This window comes from Artemia franciscana, chromosome 3, assembly GCF_032884065.1.
Source record: "Artemia franciscana chromosome 3, ASM3288406v1, whole genome shotgun sequence".
In the NCBI taxonomy this organism is placed as follows: Eukaryota; Metazoa; Arthropoda; class Branchiopoda; order Anostraca; family Artemiidae; genus Artemia; species Artemia franciscana.
Genome location: NC_088865.1, coordinates 13,945,622 through 13,965,271, shown reverse-complemented (window position 1 = coordinate 13,965,271; position 19,650 = coordinate 13,945,622). Strand labels below are relative to the sequence as shown.

Here is a 19,650-nt window from a genome sequence, read left to right as displayed (position 1 = left end):
ATTTACCAAATCAGATATGAGCTTGATTCATATATCGATCTTACCAATCATATTGATTCATATATCGATTTTACCAAATCGATATGAGCTTGAAAAATATTTTAGTTTTCTCTGCCCATTATCAAAAACAGCGTCAAATTTCATCGTGGTCATACAAAAAAAGAAATCCCAAATTATTTCCTTCTCATCATCAGGAATATTAAAAGAACTAAATGATTTTAATAACAATTAAATATTTATTAATAAAAGAACTTCGTAGTTTAATAATGAAAGAATTGCAAATTTAATTGAATGAAATAAATAAAGCAAAAAAAGCCTGTCAAAAAAGAATTTCGTTTGGTTTCAATAAATACTGTTTAAAGTATATATGTTTTCAAAATAAATCAGGAAATAGAATTACAATTCTTAATTTTACCTTCTAAGGACCCTTTATACGTATACCACTATTAAAGATGTATTTTAATACCTAACCCTAAATAATGGTATAAGAATAACGGAAAAGATCCCTTTTTAAAATACTTCCAACAAGTGTGTATCTAGGATTTTGGTTCGGGAGGGGGATTTTTTCGCAGGGGTTGCAAAAAACTTTCTGTTGCTTTTTTGCGAGTCCCACAAAATCTTCGGGGGGGAATCGCCCCCTCTCTGGATACAGCTTCGGCTTCCAACAAAGTGCTAGTCAGGCAAATATTGAGAAGGGGGAAGCATCCCTCTTATTCGTAGGATAATTTCTTTCCATCCGAATTTCTAACGATATTATTTACTTTCAATCAACAAACGCAGTTTTTGTTTGATTTATTATCGTTTTAATATTACATTCAATGGTGTATATACCCTCCCCTCTCTTTGACCTGATCGAAAAGCCATTCACAAAAAAAAATCTGAAAGCCTCGGGTAGTGTAAAGGTAAATGGGTATAATGCGCGACATTGTGCATAAATGAAGTTTAAAATCATCAACACATTTTAGAAATGTAGTATTTGGATTATTGTTTGTAATAATCCGTAATTTTATATAGATAAAATACAAGCTCAGGGATAGAATGCCCATCTTGCGTCGTTAGTCCTAATGAACTAACAGTTTTTTTTTCGGAATGTTTTGATTCTTTTAAACTGACCGGATGTATAAAAGCTTGGTTTGTATCTAAAAACTCGGGGCACAGAATTACCGAAGATTGTAAATAGCTATGGGGAGATCTTCTTTGTTACCTAGAAAGGGCATATAACCAGAAAAAATTCGTCAAATAATTCCTTTCCTAATATTTTCTAATCAATAGCCTGACATGATTATCCCTTCTCTCTTCCTCGCAAAAAAGGAAGAAATACGAAAAAATAACAAGAGAGATACGAATCAATCAATTTTTGTATATTTGGAAAAAGCATGAAAAATGTATCAAGTAGTGTGCTCATCTTATTTCTACACCAATTGCAGAATTTTGTTTATATTTACCACTCATATTTGCTCATAAATTTATCGCTAGTAGAATTTAGCTAACTTTTATGACAAAAGTTGTATCCCCTTAGCGAGTGCCATTTTAAAGGCGAACACATTCAACGATGTAATATAATGATGATGTACATAATTTCCAACTATATGTAGATGCAGATGATAAAATGTAATAATAAAAAATTGATAGGAAAACTAAAATTATGATTCCAAGTCCTCAATAATCACATCAATAGCTCAACCGAGCGTAAATAAGAATAATGGTGCATACGGCACTTTACCATAATAAACGCCAATGAGCTTCAGTGATCCCACAAAATGCTCTAACGGGAATTTTAAGGAAATTATATAGCATAAACGTCAAATAAGTGAGAGAAAACAACTTTGATTACTTAGTTCTCACTAAAGACAAAGACCATATAATATAGATGTCCTGTTGAGCAATCTATTGGTAACCAAAGTAAAACAGTTCAAAATAGGGATGATACCTTTTTTTTTCAGTGAATAGATATAAAATTATTTAACTGGATATTTCGAACACATATACAGTGTTCATCATCAGTAGTAAACTGATGATGATGTTTTACTTCTGATGATGAACACTGTATATGTGTTCGAACTATCCAGTTAAATAATTTTATATCTATTCACTGTCAATAAAAAGATATCATCCCTATTTTGAACTGTTTTACTTTCGTCATGGAAAGGCAGTGTGGTCTTCGAAGTTATCTACTATTGGTAACCAATTTCTGTCCAAAATTTTTTCATAAATATACCTGTTAAAAATCAGTTTATTCAGAATGTTGTATCTTTAAAATAAAAATTTTAGCTAAATTAATATAACTTACGAAAAAATCATAAATTTTCTTGCGATTTCTTATCATAATATATAATAAATATAAATTACCCAACATAAACTGATTATTTCAATAAATTGGTCGTTTAATGAACATGGCAGTACTGTCTTCCGACCCAACACACAGTGACATCATCAAGCCACGTTTAAAAAATCGACCGTTTTGTTTAACTTTGGAGCACAGACCAGTTGGACACCTGTTATATACCTTAACTTGTCTATGGTTGCCACCAAAGAGTATGGGTAGCTTATAATAGTGGAAACTACCGCTAATGTCAGCGAAGAAACTATACATACGACTTTGATAAAAATTGCTTTGAAAACAATAAGATATTTAGTTATTAATATGTAGTTATTTTATTAGATATATAAATTATTGCTTTTAATGGTTTTAATTTAGTATTACTACTGATGACGTTCAGTGCATATGTGACCAAAGTATCTGATATTTTATGTGAAACTTATCACTGTCTTTTAAAAGGATTTTATCCCTATTTGAACTTGTATTTATTGAAAAAACTATTAACGCCGTCTAGCGGTTGTTAACGCTTACCATTTCAATCAGTGTAGTAATAAGAGCAATCAATTTAATTAGTGTTCCTGACAGAAAAATGATTATAGAGCTTGAAAAAAATGCCAAGTATCACCACATTGACAGCTTTTTTGTCGACTCTATTCCCGATTTCCACTCTTGTAAATGGCCCATACTCTCATTGAACCTTTTATTAGCTACAGTTGATAGAAATTTCAGCCAACACTTTTTCAGTTGCTGTAATCTAACTCACCTCTTCAAAAACTCTAACAACGTTCATGTAGTATGGTTTGTCATAGAAATATTTCTTCAAAAATTCGAATATGGCTGCTTCCATGAACAATCCGTCGTTGGTAGCTTTTGGTCCTAGGTTATTGGTTCGATACCAGCAGTCATGCCCTCTTCGCGTATAAGCTTCATCCATCATATCATCAATCAATAGAATTGCAGACAAAAGCTATAATTAAAAAAATATAAAAACATTCTGAACAAAATTAAATAATACATATTTAATCCCCTCCCCATAAAAAATAAAGTTTGTGGCAGAGACCTGGTGTCATTCATAGACATTAGAGTTACTTCTAGAAAGAAAAAATCCCAATTCATAAGAAACATCAATAATTTCAATTGAAATTTAAAATTCAATGAATGTATAATGTAGAAACAACTATAGACACAAAATTTTAATATCGAACTAATTTAATAATGGGATAATAAACTATTCCGACAGAGAAGTAAAAAAAAGAAAGTATTTCGGTACCGTTGGAGTGACTCAATTTAGATCCTGCTCTCCCAGCCTATTCGATATTTTTTTTCAAAGCAACGACAGATAATGGCAAAAGATTTCAAGCAAAAATGGCTAACCAGTATTGCTATGAAAATTCTGACAGATATTTTTGATGAAAAGAAAACCTGTGCACAGTTTTACCAGTCAATAAACAGGAAGTTTCCGTTCATTTAACCACAACTTTATCAGCAATAGAGACGAACTTTCGAACTTTGATCCAAAACAGGAGCAATATTTTCATATTATGAAATCAGTAGTGTCAATTGGAAGGGGCATTTACCCCCATTATTTTCTGCCTGTATAGATTTAGAAAACTAACTTTTTTTTATTTTTTGTTGAAGAGTGACATTTTTTTGTATTTTCATCGAAAAATTGCCGCCCTCAAGATTTTGAAAAACAGGTTCCACTCCCTCTAATCTCCGTAAAAAGATGCCTTTGTATGTTTGTATATACTTAGGGCTAGAGGTAAAATTGGTAATAAAACGTGGTATATAACATAACCAAGTAAAAAGGAAGGTAATCTCTAGTCATGATGAAAATGTGCTATGTTTACTTTTTTTAGAGTAAGTATGTTCTTTCTTAGAGATCTTCTAGTAAGCCGGATTCTTACTTAAAATTTCGAAAATTAAACTTTCACAAAAGTAAGGGAGAATACCAAATAATAACAACAAAATATGAACTTACCAAACCTTTACAGGCAAAAGAGACTGGTACTGACATTAGAAAACAAAATTTTGTTGGGTTAGACATAGGATAAGGATATGCACACATGTTTTCTTTTTATTAATAATAAATATTTTATATATTAATGTTTAATATTATATTAAAAATAAATATTTTCTTTATTTATTAATGTTTTCTAATGTCCAATGACGGTACTACAAACCTGCAACTATCCATTGTTTAAGCACAAGTATTTAAAGTTCCATTTTGACTTGACGTTTCATGGACAAACCGGAGAGCAAGCCAGGTAATGAGACTAAGATATTTTTTCTGTCAATACCAAACATTTATAATTCGAATATTAAAAATGCAGCAGCAAAACGGGTTTTCCATTTGGCTGATTCATTTGTTTTTTTTCCTGAAAACCACCAAATGAAAACGGGGCTAAAGCGATTAGTAAAGATTGATTTACCAGTTCTATGGTCCATGCCATTGCCTGTGCTTCAAAAACTGTTCTTTTGTTAATCATTGATGGATCAGCCATTTTGTGGAAAGAATCTAAAAACAGCAGTCCTCGTGTCATCTTGCCACCGACAAGGTTGTACTCAAACACCTGTAAGAAAAAATCGTCATCATAGGTTCAAAACACAAGGAGCATGCTTTGACGCTAAAACGTTTTGCACATAACGATTATCGCTTCACCTCAGATTGTAAATACCCAAGAAGAATAATAGTTCAATGTTCCTATTACCTGAACAATTGTTTAGGGTCATGAAACTATAGTTAATAGATGCATTTTGACTTTTTGAACATCTTTTCTCTCTTGTAAAACTACCGCAAACTCACCGTTATGGAGTTATTCCAGCCCAAATATTCTTGTATTTACACATATAGAATTGCTATCATTTCAGTTTTCGTTGATCGGATATTTGAAATCGCGAATCTGTAATAGTTTAGAAACAAATTTGGGCTATATATTTGCACTTCAGAGGGGTGGGGGTAAAGCATAGCATATTTTAAATACGTAAACTAACCATTGCTGTATTTAATATATGCTATTCTTTACCCCCCCCCCGCCCAATGTGCAAATATATAATATCTCCATAATGATGAATTTGCAGTATTTTTGCAAGAGAGAAAGATGTTCCAAAAGTCAAAATGCATCTATTAACAATAGTTTCATGGCCCTAAACAGTTGTTCAGGTAATAGGAACATTGACCGAATATTATGCAATGGAAAAATTTCGAACACGAAAAAGAAGATAGAAGACGCTGTCATTCCAATCCAACGCTTACTAGTACCTTTATCCTTATTAGTATAAAAACTTCGTCGACTATGTTATTGCTCTTTTGTGTGCAATAAATATAAAGCAATCAGACACGTGCGCGGGAGTTGGTCTTGAGCACCTGGTATATCGAGAGGGTGAGAGAGAGAGGCTTGTAAATATTAAAAATTAAACAAGAGAGTGAAATTACATAGACAATATAATAAAATATTGGAAAAATAGTAATAAAAATAAATTTGGGTGGGGAGCATAGGCCAACAGACCTTTCCTTTCATTTGCATGAAATCTAGAGTTTCTTTTTGAAACTTTATTTTGTTTGTCTATCATTTTTTATGTTGTGCAATTGGAAAAGGTAGATGTGTCATATCTTAATTTTTTTTTGTTAGTTGGCTTAGTCGCTTTATTAGCAGTAAATTTCTTGGTTAAAATTCATAGCTTTGAAAATTCGTGCAAGCAGTCAGTTTACTGCATTTATCCAAAAAATATTTAAAATAAAATAATAAATAAAATATATATAAAATAAACAACGCAACAGAGTTAGGCTCAGAAGCAAGGTTATGCGGGCTGAAGTGAACAAATGTCAACAAAGTAAACATCCGTGACAAATGTAAACGTCACTCCACAGAAAAAAAAAACTAATGACCACGTAACAATAAATGTGAATTTCGTATTTTTGTAGAGGAATACCAGAAATCTTAGGTGTAAGGTTTCCATACATTTTGAAACTAATAGTATAAACGTTACGTAGGATAAATTTCGCCCTTTTGGGAATGTTTAAGGCCCTCTTTCTAAGATTGTATATGATTTTCTTACGCTATTAGCTGTCCAGAGGCAGCATTTAGCTTAACTAATTGAAATCAGAATAAAGGTAGACGTAATACGTTGCATATTTATTTTCCAATTTTATTTTTTAAAGCTTAAATTCTTATTTACGGGGTATATTTTACTTCCTATTCGATACCAAGAATTGCTTGATTATTATTTTTTATCATATATTTACTATATGTGTTTTTTTAAAATTCTGTCTGAGAATATGCTACTATTTTAGTATACCTTTTTATACCAATCTTGCACTACTGGCAGGCCTTCAAGGATAGGGTTCTCAACAATTGCTTCATTGATGATTCTTGGCAACACGGCTTCAAGATCAGCTCTTCTTTGGTACTTCTGACTGGTGTTACCATGTCTAACTGAGACTGCTTTTGTCACCACAAGCCCTTCAAAATGGAGCTGAGGAAAGGTTAAAATAAAAACAGATTAGTATTATAATTCATTTTCTTTTGTGGTAAAAAGGGAGATGAAAGAGCAAGCATTGGAACCTTTCTAATTCTATATCATCCCTCGGGCTTTTTTATTGAATAAATAAAAAAACTAGTTTTTTTAACTGAAAGTAAGGAGCGATATTAAAATTTAGAACGAACAGAAATTACTCCGTGTATGAAAAGGGCTGTTCCCACCTCAACGCCCCGCTGTTTACGCTAAAGTTTGACTCTTTCTCTCAATTCTACTTTATTAAACAGTAAAAGACTTTAGCGTAAAGAGTGGGACGTTGAGAAGGGAACATCCCCTTTCTTACACGGAGTAATTTCTGTTCTTTTTATGTCTGTATGTAATTTCACTTAATTCCCGATAACTCTAAAGGTAGTAAAAGTAGTATAATGTAAAAAGTCTCCCAAATTCTAGCGAATCAGGGCATACGACTGCTTTTTTTCTTCTTTTTTTTAAAAAAATATTGTTAGTCTTCTTAAAAAACGGCAACAAAGATATTAAGAAAATAAAAGTAACAGAAAAGGTAGTGGAAAACAAGCTTTTTTTCCGAAAAACTGAAAAACTATGCAAGAATACTGAACATTTCTGCTTTACTTTCTGTTTTATTCAATTTACTATTAGTAGGGAAAAGCGTAGATCCTATATAGGAGCAAAGTATTCATTTTTCTTGTGTTTTTTCGCTTTAAAGCATTCCAAGTATAAAGAAATTACCCATACTTTTGTTATCGGTGATAGTTTCAACCTGTAATTTTCAGAAAATATTCTGAAAACGAAATAATATCAAAATATTAAACTTCCAAATATGTAATTATTTGAACAAACTTGAAGTATTTTCCAAACATTTAGAACTGTGAAAGCTAAATAGCAATACACAGATGTTTCTTTTTATCAAATTTTAATGTATAATAATTTCAAATTTGCCTTCATAGGATGTCATATAATACAATTGTCAGTTTTGCCAATGTTCAAATTTTTTCTCTATTTTTGAATTTTTGCTTTTAAGGTTTTTTAAAGAAATGTAGTAGACGGCTTAAGGAATTTTTCCGGAAGTTTTTTTTTCTGTTTGAACCTTTTTATTTATTCATTCAGAATATAGTAAGCATATGAAAGCTAACATTACCTTTTTAATCACTGTTTTTAGAATATTTTTTTTTAAATATTTATTATGTATGCATTGTCATGAATTTCAAAACAATTCTTATCTCTTTCAAATATCCTCCTCAGTTATTCCTTCTCATTACTGCAAGAAGTACTGCTGTCACGTCTTTAGTAGCGGGTGCATAATGAGTCTAGGCAGAGCCTACTCCTTCGTATCCAAGTCCTGAGACTTTTTAAGCTTCTTCAAGACACAACTGCATGTTACGTAAAAGATAATGTTTTCTAAGACTTTTGCATGTTAATTTTTCATCGTGAAACTTGTTTTACTTTTAGTTTTTTTTTAGTTTTTTTAGTTTTACTTTTAGTTTACTTTAGTTTGGATGTCATATAATACAATTGTCAGTTTTTGCCAATGTTCAAATTTTTTCTCTATTTTTCAATTTTTTCTTTTAAGGTTTTTCAAAGAAATGTAGTAGACGGCTAAAAGGAATTTTTCCGGAAGCTTTTTTTTCTGTTTGAACCTTTTTATTTATTCATTCAGAATATAGTAAGCATATGAAAGCTAACATTACCTTTTTAATCACTGTTTTTAGAATATTTTTTTAAAATATTTATTATGTATGCATTGTCATGAATTTCAAAAACAATTCTTATCTCTTTCAAATATCCTCCTCAGTTATTCCTTCTCATTACTGCAAGAAGTACTGCTGCCACGTCTTTAGTAGTGGGTGCATAATGAGTCTAGGCAGAGCCTACTCCTTCGTATCCAAGTCCTGAGACTTTTTAAGCTTCTTCAAGACACAACTGCATGTTACGTAAAAGATAATGTTTTCTAAGACTTTTGCATGTTAATTTTTCATCGTGAAACTTGTTTTACTTTTAGTTTTTTCTTCGTGAAACTTGTGGTACGCTGATTTTTTCTTTCGTGAAATTTTTGTTATCCTGATATCTTTCTTTTTGAAACATGTTGCGTTATCATTTTTTGTTCTTGGAACATAATGTATGTTTATCTTCTCCTCTTGAAACTTGTTGCATGCTGATTTACTTGAAACTTGTTTCATATTGCTTTTTCTTCACGAAACAAGATGCATGTAGATTATTTTCGTAAAAAAGTGTTGCATGTGGAATATTTCTTCAGGAAAATTATTGTACCTAGATTTATATCTTTGAGAAACTTGTCATATTTCTATTTCTTCTTCATAAAACTTGTTGCACGTTGATTTTTCTCTTCGTGAGACTTGTAAACTGATTTGTCTCCTCGTGAAACCAGTTTTTTGATGAAATTTGTTATGTATTGATTTTTTTTCGTGAAACTTAATTTATCTTGATTTTTTTTCGTGAAACTTATTGTACGTTTTTTAATTCTTTCGTGACATTTAATATACCATGATATTTTTTCTTCGTGAAACTTTTTGCATGTTGGTTTTTCTTTGTGAAACATGATGCATACTAAGTTTTGGTCATGAACTTATAGCATGTGGATTATTTCTTCAAAGAACTTAATTCATTTTGATTTATGTCTTTCAGAAACCTATTGTTTTTATTTCTTATTCAAGGAACTTGTTGCATGTTGATTTTTCTCTTCCTAAAACTTTTACATTATTTTTCTCATCGTGAAACTGGTTTTGTTCTTGGAAGTTTTGCCTGCTGATTTTTGTTCGTGAAACTTAATTTATCTTGATATTTGTCTTCGTGAAACTTGTTGGATGTTGGCTTTTTCTACGTGAAACATGATGAATGCTGATTTTCTTTCGTGAAATTTGTTGTATGTGGATTATTTTTCCAAGAAACTTGATTTATCCTGATTTATTTCTTCAAGAAACATGTTTCAATTTTGTTTCTTCTTCATGAAACTTGTTGCATGTTGATATTTCTCCCCATGAAACCGATTTTGTTAATGGAACTTGTTGTGTGCTGATTTTTGTTCGTGAAATTTAATTTATCTTGATATTTTTCTTCGTGAAACTTGTTGTATACTGACTCATTGTTTTGTGAAAGCTAATTTATCATGATATTTTCCTTCGTGAAACTTGTTGCATGTTGGTTATTTCATCATGAAGACCTGTATTCTGATTTTTGTTCGTGAAACTTGTTGCATGTGGATTACTTCTTTAGAAACTTAGAATATTTTGATTTGTGTCTTCGAAAAACTTGATATATTTTTTCTCCTTCAAAAATTGTTGTATGTTAATTTTTCTCCTCGTGAAAAATGTACGTTGAATTTTCTTCTCGTGAAACCGGTTTTGTTCGTGGAACTTGTTGCTTGCTGATTTTTGTTCGTGAAACTTAATTTATCTTCATATTTTTCTTCGTGAAACTTGTTGAATGTTGTTTTATTCTTTCGTGAAACTTGTTGAAAACTGTTTTATTCTTTCGTGAAACTTAATTTATCATGATATTTTTCTATATGAAAATTGTTGCTTGTTGGTTTTACTTCCTGAAAAATGAAGCATGCTGATTTTTTTCGTGAAACATGTTCCATGTGGATCATTTCTCCAAGAGACTTAATAAATCATGATTTATTTCTTCGAGAAACTTGTTATTTTTTTAGCTTTTCTTTATGAAACTTGATGAACGTTGATTTTTCTCTTCGCGAAACTTGTACATTGATTTTTCTCCCCACGAAACTGGTTTTGTTCGTGGAACCTATTGCGTGTTGATTTTTGTTCGTGAAACTTAATTTATCTTGACATTTTTCTTCTTGAAACTTGCTTTATGTTGATTTACTCTTTTGTGAAACCTAATTTACCATGATAATTTTCGTTGTGAAACTTGTTGCTTGTTGGCTTTTCTTCGTGAAACATGACACATGCTCTTAATCTCTTCATAAAAATTGTTGCATTTGGATTATTTCTTCAAAAAACTTGTCTCTTGATTTATATGTCTTGATTTATATCGTCGAAAAGCTTGTTATATTTTTATTTGTTCTTCGTGAAACTTGTTGTAAGTTGATTTTTCTCTTCGTGAAACTTGTAAATTGATTCTTCTCCCCTTGAAAACGGTTGTGTTCATGGAGCTTCATGAAAAATTTTAAGAATATTATGGTATTTTTCTTCGTGAAAATTGTTGTGTGTTGGTTTATTCTTCATGAACATGATGAAATCTGATTTTTGTTAATGAAACTTGTTGTATATCGAATACTTCTTCAAGAAACTTAATGTATGTTGATTTATGTCTTCAAGAAATCTGCAATATTTTTATTTCATCCTCATAAAACTTGTTGCATCTTAACTTTTCTCTTCGTGAAACATGCACACCGTTTCTTATGTGCTAGTAGCTTAGGTTAACCTAACCTACTAGCATATAAGAATAAAAGCACACAAGTTTCAGGATGTGAAAAGTCAACTTGCAGCAAGTTTCATGAAGAAGAAATAAAAACAAAACAAATATCTCGAAGAGACATATTAATATACATTAAGTGTTTTGAAGAAGTGATCCACAACCAAAGTTTCACGAACAAAAATCAGCTTGCATAATGTTTCACGAAGAAAAAACCAACATGTAAAAAGTTTCACGAAGAAAAAGATCACGATAAATTAAGTTTCACTAAAAATAAAACAAGAAACAACTAGTTTCACGAAGATAAATATCAAGATAAGTTAATTTTCACGAACAAAATCAGCACGCAACAAATTCCACGTACAAACCGGTAACACGAGGAAAAATATCAACGTACATGTTTCACGAAGAGAAAAATCAACATCCAAAAAGTTTCATGAAGAAAAAATTGAAATTTATGAAGTTTCAAGAAAAATAAGTTTCTTGAAGAAGCAATTAGCATGCAAACAGCTTTTCAGACAAAAATCAGCTTGTTTTATATTTCACAAAGAAAAACCAGCTTGTAAAAAGTTTCACGAAGAAATACATTCTGATAAATTAAGTTTCAAGAAAGAATAAAACAACATACAACAAATTTCAGCAAGTTTTTAGATCAAGTTTCATTGTATATTTTCAATACTAGACGAGACAATATCTTTTATTGACAAGCTAAATAATAAGTAATTTTCTAAACTGGGCAACGGGGAGCAAAGATTGATATGTCAGCCATAAACCAGAGGTAAGAAAATGCCGAAATAAAAAAAAAAATCATACAAGGTAGGAGATTACAGAGGAGGCCATCTCGGTGCATGAGCACCACAACAAAATCCATACTAATATTTATTATTTGTCAATCCCAACATCGAGACAAACAAATATTTTTGAAATTTGTCTTTTCTAAGAAAATCAGCTCTTGAAACTTGGGGCATTTTCACTAGATTAAGCTGTCTGATTGAGAATCTAGTTTTTTTTTCTGATTTAATTGAGGGATGGCAATACTTCTTGGAGCGGACGTGGTGGGCAGGAGAAATGGGCGTCTTAATAATACCCAAATCACAGAAATAATTTGTTGAAGATTTGATATCATAATACCATATTGCTTTATGCAAGTCTTTCAGTTGTTTGAGATTAAGTATATTGAGAAAAATATATAAAGTTTGAGTTTTAGAAATTTTTTTGCCTCACAGGGTGATGAACAAAAGTACCAAGAATTCTTATTGCCTTATTTTGAATTATACAAAGAGGTTGCAGATGAACCATAAATGTGTTGAGATAAATTAGAGGGCAATAATTAATATATGATTCAATCAGAGAATGGCATAAACTTTTAAAGATGGAGAATATTTCAATATGTAACGACAACCTAAGTTATGGGCAGGTTTATATCTCAGCTTTTATAATCAAGTTTTATATGAGCTAGTTTTACAATCTCAGTTTTAAGTTTTATTTCTTCATGAAGAAGAAATAAAAATATATCAAGTTGCAAGAAGACATAAATCAAGATACATTAAGTTTCACGAAGAAGTAATCCACATGCAACAAGTTACACACAAATCAGCATGCACAAATCGCGATATGCATCACGATATGCAAATCGCGAAATGCATCACGATACACAAATCAGCATGCATCTAGTTTCAAGAAGAAAAAAACAACACGCAACATGTTTTACGAAGAAAAATATCATGATAAATTAAGTTTCACAAAAGATCCAGTCAACATGCAACATATTTCATGAAGAAAATATCAAGATTATTTGATTTTCACGAACAAAAATCAACAAATAACAAGCTCCACGAACAAAACCGGTTTCATGGTGAGGAAAATCAAAGTACAAGTTTCACAAAGAGACAAACCACCATGCAACAAGTTTCAAGAAGAAGGAATAAAACTGTAACATGTTTTTCGAAGACATGAATCAGGAAACTTTAAGTTTCTTCAAGAAATATTCCAATACAACATGTGTCACGAACAAAAATCAGCATGCATCATGTTTTACGTAGAAAAATCTAAGTTGCAACAAGTTTCACTAAGAAAAATGCCATGATAAGTTAAGATTCACGAAAATATAAATAAAAATACAACAAGTTTCAAGAAGAAAATATTAAGATAAATTAATTTTCACGGACAGTAATCAGAACGTAACAAGTTCCAAGAACAAAACCGGTTTCACAAGGAGAAAAATTAATTTATAGGTTTCACGAAGCGAAAAATTAATATGCAACAAGTTTCATCAAGAAGAAATAAAAATATGACAGGTGTTTTGAAGATATACTTCTAAATACAATAAGTTTCTTGAAGAAATAATCCACATTCAATATAATCACAAATAATAGAGACAAACAAATATTTTTGAAATTTGTCTTTTCTAAGAAAATCAGCTCTTGAAACTTGGGGCATTTTCACTAGATTAAGCTGTCTGATTGAGAATCTAGTTTTTTTCTGATTTAATTGAGGGATGGCGATACTTCTTGGAGCGGACGTGGTGGGCAGGAAAAATGGGAGTCTTAATAATACCCAAATCACAGAAATAATTTGTTGAAGATTTGATATCATAATACCATATTGCTTTATGCAAGTCTTTCAGTTGTTTGAGATTAAGTATATTGAGAAAAATATATTAAGTTTGAGTTTCAGAAATCTTTTTGCCTCACAGGGTGATGAACAAAAGTACCAAGAATTCTTATTGCCTTATTTTGAATTATACAAAGAGGTTGCAGATGAACCATAAATGTGTTGAGATAAATTAGAGGGCAATAATTAATGTATGATTCAATCAGAGAATGGCATAAACTTTTAAGGATGGAGAATATTTCAATCTGTAACGACAACCTAAGTTATGGGCAGGTTTATATCTCAGCTTTTATAATCAAGTTTTATATGAGCTAGTTTTACAATCTCAGTTTTAAGTTTTATTTCTTCATGAAGAAGAAATAAAAATATATCAAGTTGCAAGAAGACATAAATCAAGATACATTAAGTTTCACGAAGAAGTAATCCACATGCAACAAGTTACACACAAATCAGCATGCACAAATCGCAATATGCATCACGATATGCAAATCGCAAAATGCATCACGATACACAAATCAGCATGCATCTAGTTTCAAGAAGAAAAAAACAACACGCAACATGTTTTACGAAGAAAAATATCATGATAAATTAAGTTTCACAAAAGATCCAGTCAACATGCAACATATTTCATGAAGAAAATATCAAGATTATTTGATTTTCACGAACAAAAATCAACAAATAACAAGCTCCACGAACAAAACCGGTTTCATGGTGAGGAAAATCAAAGTACAAGTTTCACAAAGAGACAAACCAACATGCAACAAGTTTCAAGAAGAAGGAATAAAACTGTAACATGTTTTTCGAAGACATGAATCAGGAAACTTTAAGTTTCTTCAAGAAATATTCCAAATACAACATGTGTCACGAACAAAAATCAGCATGCATCATGTTTTACGTAGAAAAATCTAAGTTGCAAGAAGTTTCACTAAGAAAAATGCTATGATAAGTTAAGATTCACGAAAATATAAATAAAAATACAACAAGTTTCAAGAAGAAAATATTAAGATAAATTAATTTTCACGGACAGTAATCAGAACGTAACAAGTTCCAAGAACAAAACCGGTTTCACAAGGAGGAAAATTAATTTATAGGTTTCACGAAGCGAAAAATTAATATGCAACAAGTTTCATGAAGAAGAAATAAAAATATGACAGGTATTTTGAAGATATACATCTAAATACAATAAGTTTCTTGAAGAAATAATCCACATTCAATAAATTTCACAAACAAAAACCAACATGCTTCGTGTTTCACGAAGAAGGAACCAACATGAAGCAAGTTCCATGAAGAATAATATCATGATAAATTATGTTTCACGAAAGAGCAATTCATCATACAACAAGTTTCTCGAAGAAAAATATCGAGTTAAATTAAGTTTCATGAACAATAATCAGTACACAACAAGTATCTCAAAGAAAATCAGTTTGACGAGGAGAAAAATAAATCCACAAGTTTCACAAAGAGAAAATCATGAGTTTCATGAAGAACAAATAAAAATATTGCAACTTTCTCGAATGCAACAATGAAGCTACATTAAGATTTTTTTTGAGAAATAGTACACATGCAGCGATTCTTAGTAACAAAAAATAGCATGCATCATGTTTCACGAAGGAAAAATCAACATACAACAAGTTTCAAAAAAAATGTCATGTTAAATAAAGTTTTACGAAAGAATAAATGAATATACCATAAATTTCACGAAGAAAAATTTCAAGATGAATCAAGTTTCATGAACAAAATCCACACGCAACAAGTTCCTCGAACAAAATCAGTTTCGCGACGAGCAAAATCAATGTGCAACAATTTCCATGAAGAAGGAGTAAAAATATAAAAGTTTCTCGGAGATATAAATCAAAATAATTTAAGTTTCCAGAAGAAATAATCGACATTCAACATTTTTCAACGAACAAAAATCAGCATGCAGAAATTTTCAAGGTAAACAATAATGATATGCAAAAAGTTTCAAATAAATCAGCCTGCAGCAAGTTTCAAGGTAAAATTTTTCATGAACAATAAATCAGGCCTTAACAAGTTCTACGAACATAAAAAACAACATGTGCCGTTTGTTACGAAGAACATATGAGGATAAAATACGTTTCAGGAAATAAAAAATCAACGTATAATAAGTTTCTCGAAGAAAAACTAAAGATACAACAAGTTTCACGATTAAAAAATTAACATGCAACAGGTTGCAGGCCAAAAATTAACATTCAACATTAATCAACATATGACATGTATCATGAACAAAAGAAAATCAACACGCAACTAGTTTCACGAAGAGAAAAAAAATAACATAGAAGAAGTTTTACGAAGAAAAAAAATTAATATGCAACATATTCCACGAAGAAAAAATCAATATAAACAACTTTCATGAAGGTAAAATGAAAATACAACAAGTTTCATGGAGAAAAAATTAACATACAATAAGTTTCACCAAGAAAAAATCGACGTACATTGGCCTTGTTTGAAAATTCTGAGAGTCAAATGATTTGAAAAACTATTCGCATATTGAACCTCCTGTTTCAGAGACAGTACTGACGCAAGCTGGGGCATTTGTTTCTAAAGGCAGGCAGTCCTACAAAATAAACGGTTAACATAGGCATTTATTTTAGCCAAAAAGACTGTCCCAAAGCAAAGAAGCATTTTCAGCCATTTTGGGGTGCAAAACAACAATTCTAATCAAAAAAAGTCCAAAATACTATTGTGTGTAAATTCGAATTGAGTCAGTGGATTTAGAATTTTTTAAGAACTGTACACATATTGATCCTCGAGCTTCAGAGACAGTAATGCCTTACGGTTTCCTACAAAACAAACGGCTAACATAGTCATTTATTTTAGCCAAAAAGACCGTCCCACAGCAAAGCAATGCTTTCAGGTACTGTGTAGTGCAAAACAACAATTCTAGCCGAAAAAAGTCCCAAAAAATATTATTTGAAAATTCTGAGATAGCCAATTGATTTAGAATTATCAAAAATCCTTATGCTTATTTAGCCTAGAGTTTCAAAGGCAGTAATCCCGCACGGTAGCACATTCGTTTCTAAGGATGTAGGTAGTCCTACAAAATAACGGTTAACATAGACACAAATTTTATGTTAAAAGACTGTCCCACAGCAAAGTGGCGTTTCCAGCCATTTTGTTGTGCAAAAAAGCCAAAAAATGTCAAAAAACTATTGTGATTCTGAGTGTTGAACTGGGAGTTTCAGAGGCAATGTTGCCGTACGGTAGTGTTTTCGTTTCTAAAGGTGCAGTTAGTCCTATAAAATTAACGGCTTACATTGACATTAATTTTAGCCAAAAGACTGTCCCACAGCGCACACGCATCCGTGATCTTTCTTCCAGCAAAAATGGGAACTTCTTGATTTCTGCTTATAAGAGGTTTTTAGAACGTGAACTATAGCGTGCATAAAACTTTACCTCTAATAACAATCTTCCCCTCTGGAATTACTTGCTAGGGTGGGCTAGCCACTTATCGTCACCCTGGCATGAAATATACATAGTCTTGGCTGAAAGAAACTTAGTATGTTCATTAAAACCTTTCAGAAATAGCCAAATGCAAAAAATGTGTCTCTTTTTTCTTACAGGGGCTTCTAATGGATCAATAGAAATATGCATAGTCTTGGCTGAAAGAAACTTAGTATTTTCATCAAAACCTCTCAGAAATAACCAAATGCAAAAAATACACCCTCTAAAGCATTAATTAATAAACAGTTACTGATCCAATGTAAGCGATTTCTTGTAATCTATTTCCGCCATGCATGTCAATTATTGCAGCCATATGGGAATACGCTATCTATTTATTCATTCTAGTATGCGAGAACAGGGGTTCTTTTGCGTGTAATGGGTTTTAATGTAGAAGTATTCGCTGAATCGAAATATTAGAAAGGCTTCCTAGTACACTTGTCTTGAGCTCCATTCAATTTAGGGAAAATCCTTTTCGAATCCTGATGCAGACAAAAAATATTCAGATTATAAGGGCTCCCTAAGAAAAATGCAAGACACATTGAAAGAAAAATGGAATCCTGAAGAAATATGAACTCCTGAAGGAAAAAATCTCTTAAAGTATTATGTAGCACCCACGTGTACATCGTAATTACGTAAGATCCCATGTAGGTTTCCTCCTCACTTATAAGCGGGGTTTCCTCAAGGGTCCTGGAGACACAAGTCACGCTAAATTGTGCCATACTTAGCATAAGTAAATGTTTCCCCATTAGATGACAGCCAAAGAAATCCTGAAAAACGCCTTGAAGAAAAATGTTCTTGAAATGTCTAAAAAATCACCTTGAAAGGTCTTGAAGAAAAGATGTCTTACAAACGTCTTGGAATGTCTTGAAACGCCTTGAAAAACGTCTTGGAAGAAAAACGTCTTAATAAAACTTCTCCGTTTGACTAGTGGACTCTAACACATCCTATTACGTAACAACCAAAATTAAACAAACCCTGGCCCTACTGCGAAAACCGGCCCTACTACGTAACATACACCTGTGTCTCTTAGAAAACATTCCCCATTACGTAACATGCAGGTGTGCATTGAAGAATGTTAATAAAGTGTCGGAACTGGGATTCGAAGTAAGAGGCCTCTGTCTAAACTCATTATGCCCCCACCACCGTCTTTTATCCCATGAATATTTATAAATAATTTGAACTTACCTCCAAGAACTTTCCTCAGCAGCAATTTGTCAGAACTTCCAATCACTTTACTCTTCCTCTCATAAAAGGCATATTTTACAAAATAATTTAGAAAAATTGCAAAATGTAAACCCTCCCCCTGGAAAAATTGAAAGGACCTATCCTTTGGCAGAGAGGATGTAAACATAAAAAATACCACCTTAAATCTAAAATTTTCCAGGAGGCTCCTTCAAGTAAAACTTTACGGAGAAGTAATCCTTATCCTACAGCAAAGAATGATAATAGCCTATATTGATTCTAAAGTGACCTAATTAATTCTGCAAGTGGCAATGCATTTCAATTAAAAAACAAAAGTAAATATTACTTCTCTTCCAGAAGACATAAAAAAATGGTTTATTCCTTCGTCGTCTCTTAAAATATATTGTATTAATGTTTATATTTCTATTAAATTAGCAATAACATAATGTTGAAGTAAAGTGACTTTTTCCACTTTTATATGTATATTTCGACCTAACATCCACGAGCCCTTTTCAGCAATAATTTTCTTTGCGCTTGGGGTGCTGTGCTCTAGATTTTGATCAGAGATGCATGGAAATTGCTTTTTTCAATCTTTTCGTCATTCTGAGTTTTGGTGGTCCAACTTTTTAATGTCTGTCTTTTATTATACCCTGCATGCATAAACAAAATTGGAACGTTATTATATCATAATTATGATGACTCGGCTCAGGCACGTACGCTGGGGGTTTTTGGGTCAGTGTCAGCCGCTGAAATCTTAAAATATCCAGGTGTTTTCCCTTAATCTCCTATTTATTTTGGTAATAGTCTTACGCATGGGCTCTTCTGAAGTAAATTTTTCAATATTGAAGGTTTAGAAAATCCCTAGAAACAGGATTTTCAGAGTCAGTTCAAGTTCGACTGCGTCCAAGCTCATCCTCTCCCCTGTATTACCCGGATATAGTCCTAGGCTTGAAAAAAAACTTTTTTAATATCGGGATTATTAACCAACTGTCGAGACAAATCATCACATTTAGCAAACTTCTGTGTATATAACCATGTGAAATAACCCATGGTTATTTCCACACATTTGGGGGAGGGAGAGAGGAGTCATGTACAAGACTATTAAGAATTATTCATGTAACGTCATATATATCGTTTTTTCCCGAGATGCGTACTTACGTGTTATAGCAACCACACTGTGG

General features: G+C 31.7%; 1 protein-coding gene across 1 annotated transcript in view; it reads right to left on the bottom strand.

Annotated features, from left to right (window-relative positions):
• Positions 1 to 19,650, bottom strand: part of LOC136024909 (farnesyl pyrophosphate synthase-like) — a 30,176-nt gene that overhangs the window by 10,012 nt on the left and 514 nt on the right. Inside the window, exons 2-4 of the mRNA XM_065700472.1 lie at positions 6,620 to 6,796; positions 4,753 to 4,893; positions 3,084 to 3,287 (exon numbers count right to left, since the gene is read on the bottom strand). Of these exons, the coding sequence (XP_065556544.1) occupies positions 3,084 to 3,287; positions 4,753 to 4,893; positions 6,620 to 6,796 (522 nt within the window). The remainder of the gene's footprint in view (positions 1 to 3,083; positions 3,288 to 4,752; positions 4,894 to 6,619; positions 6,797 to 19,650) is intronic.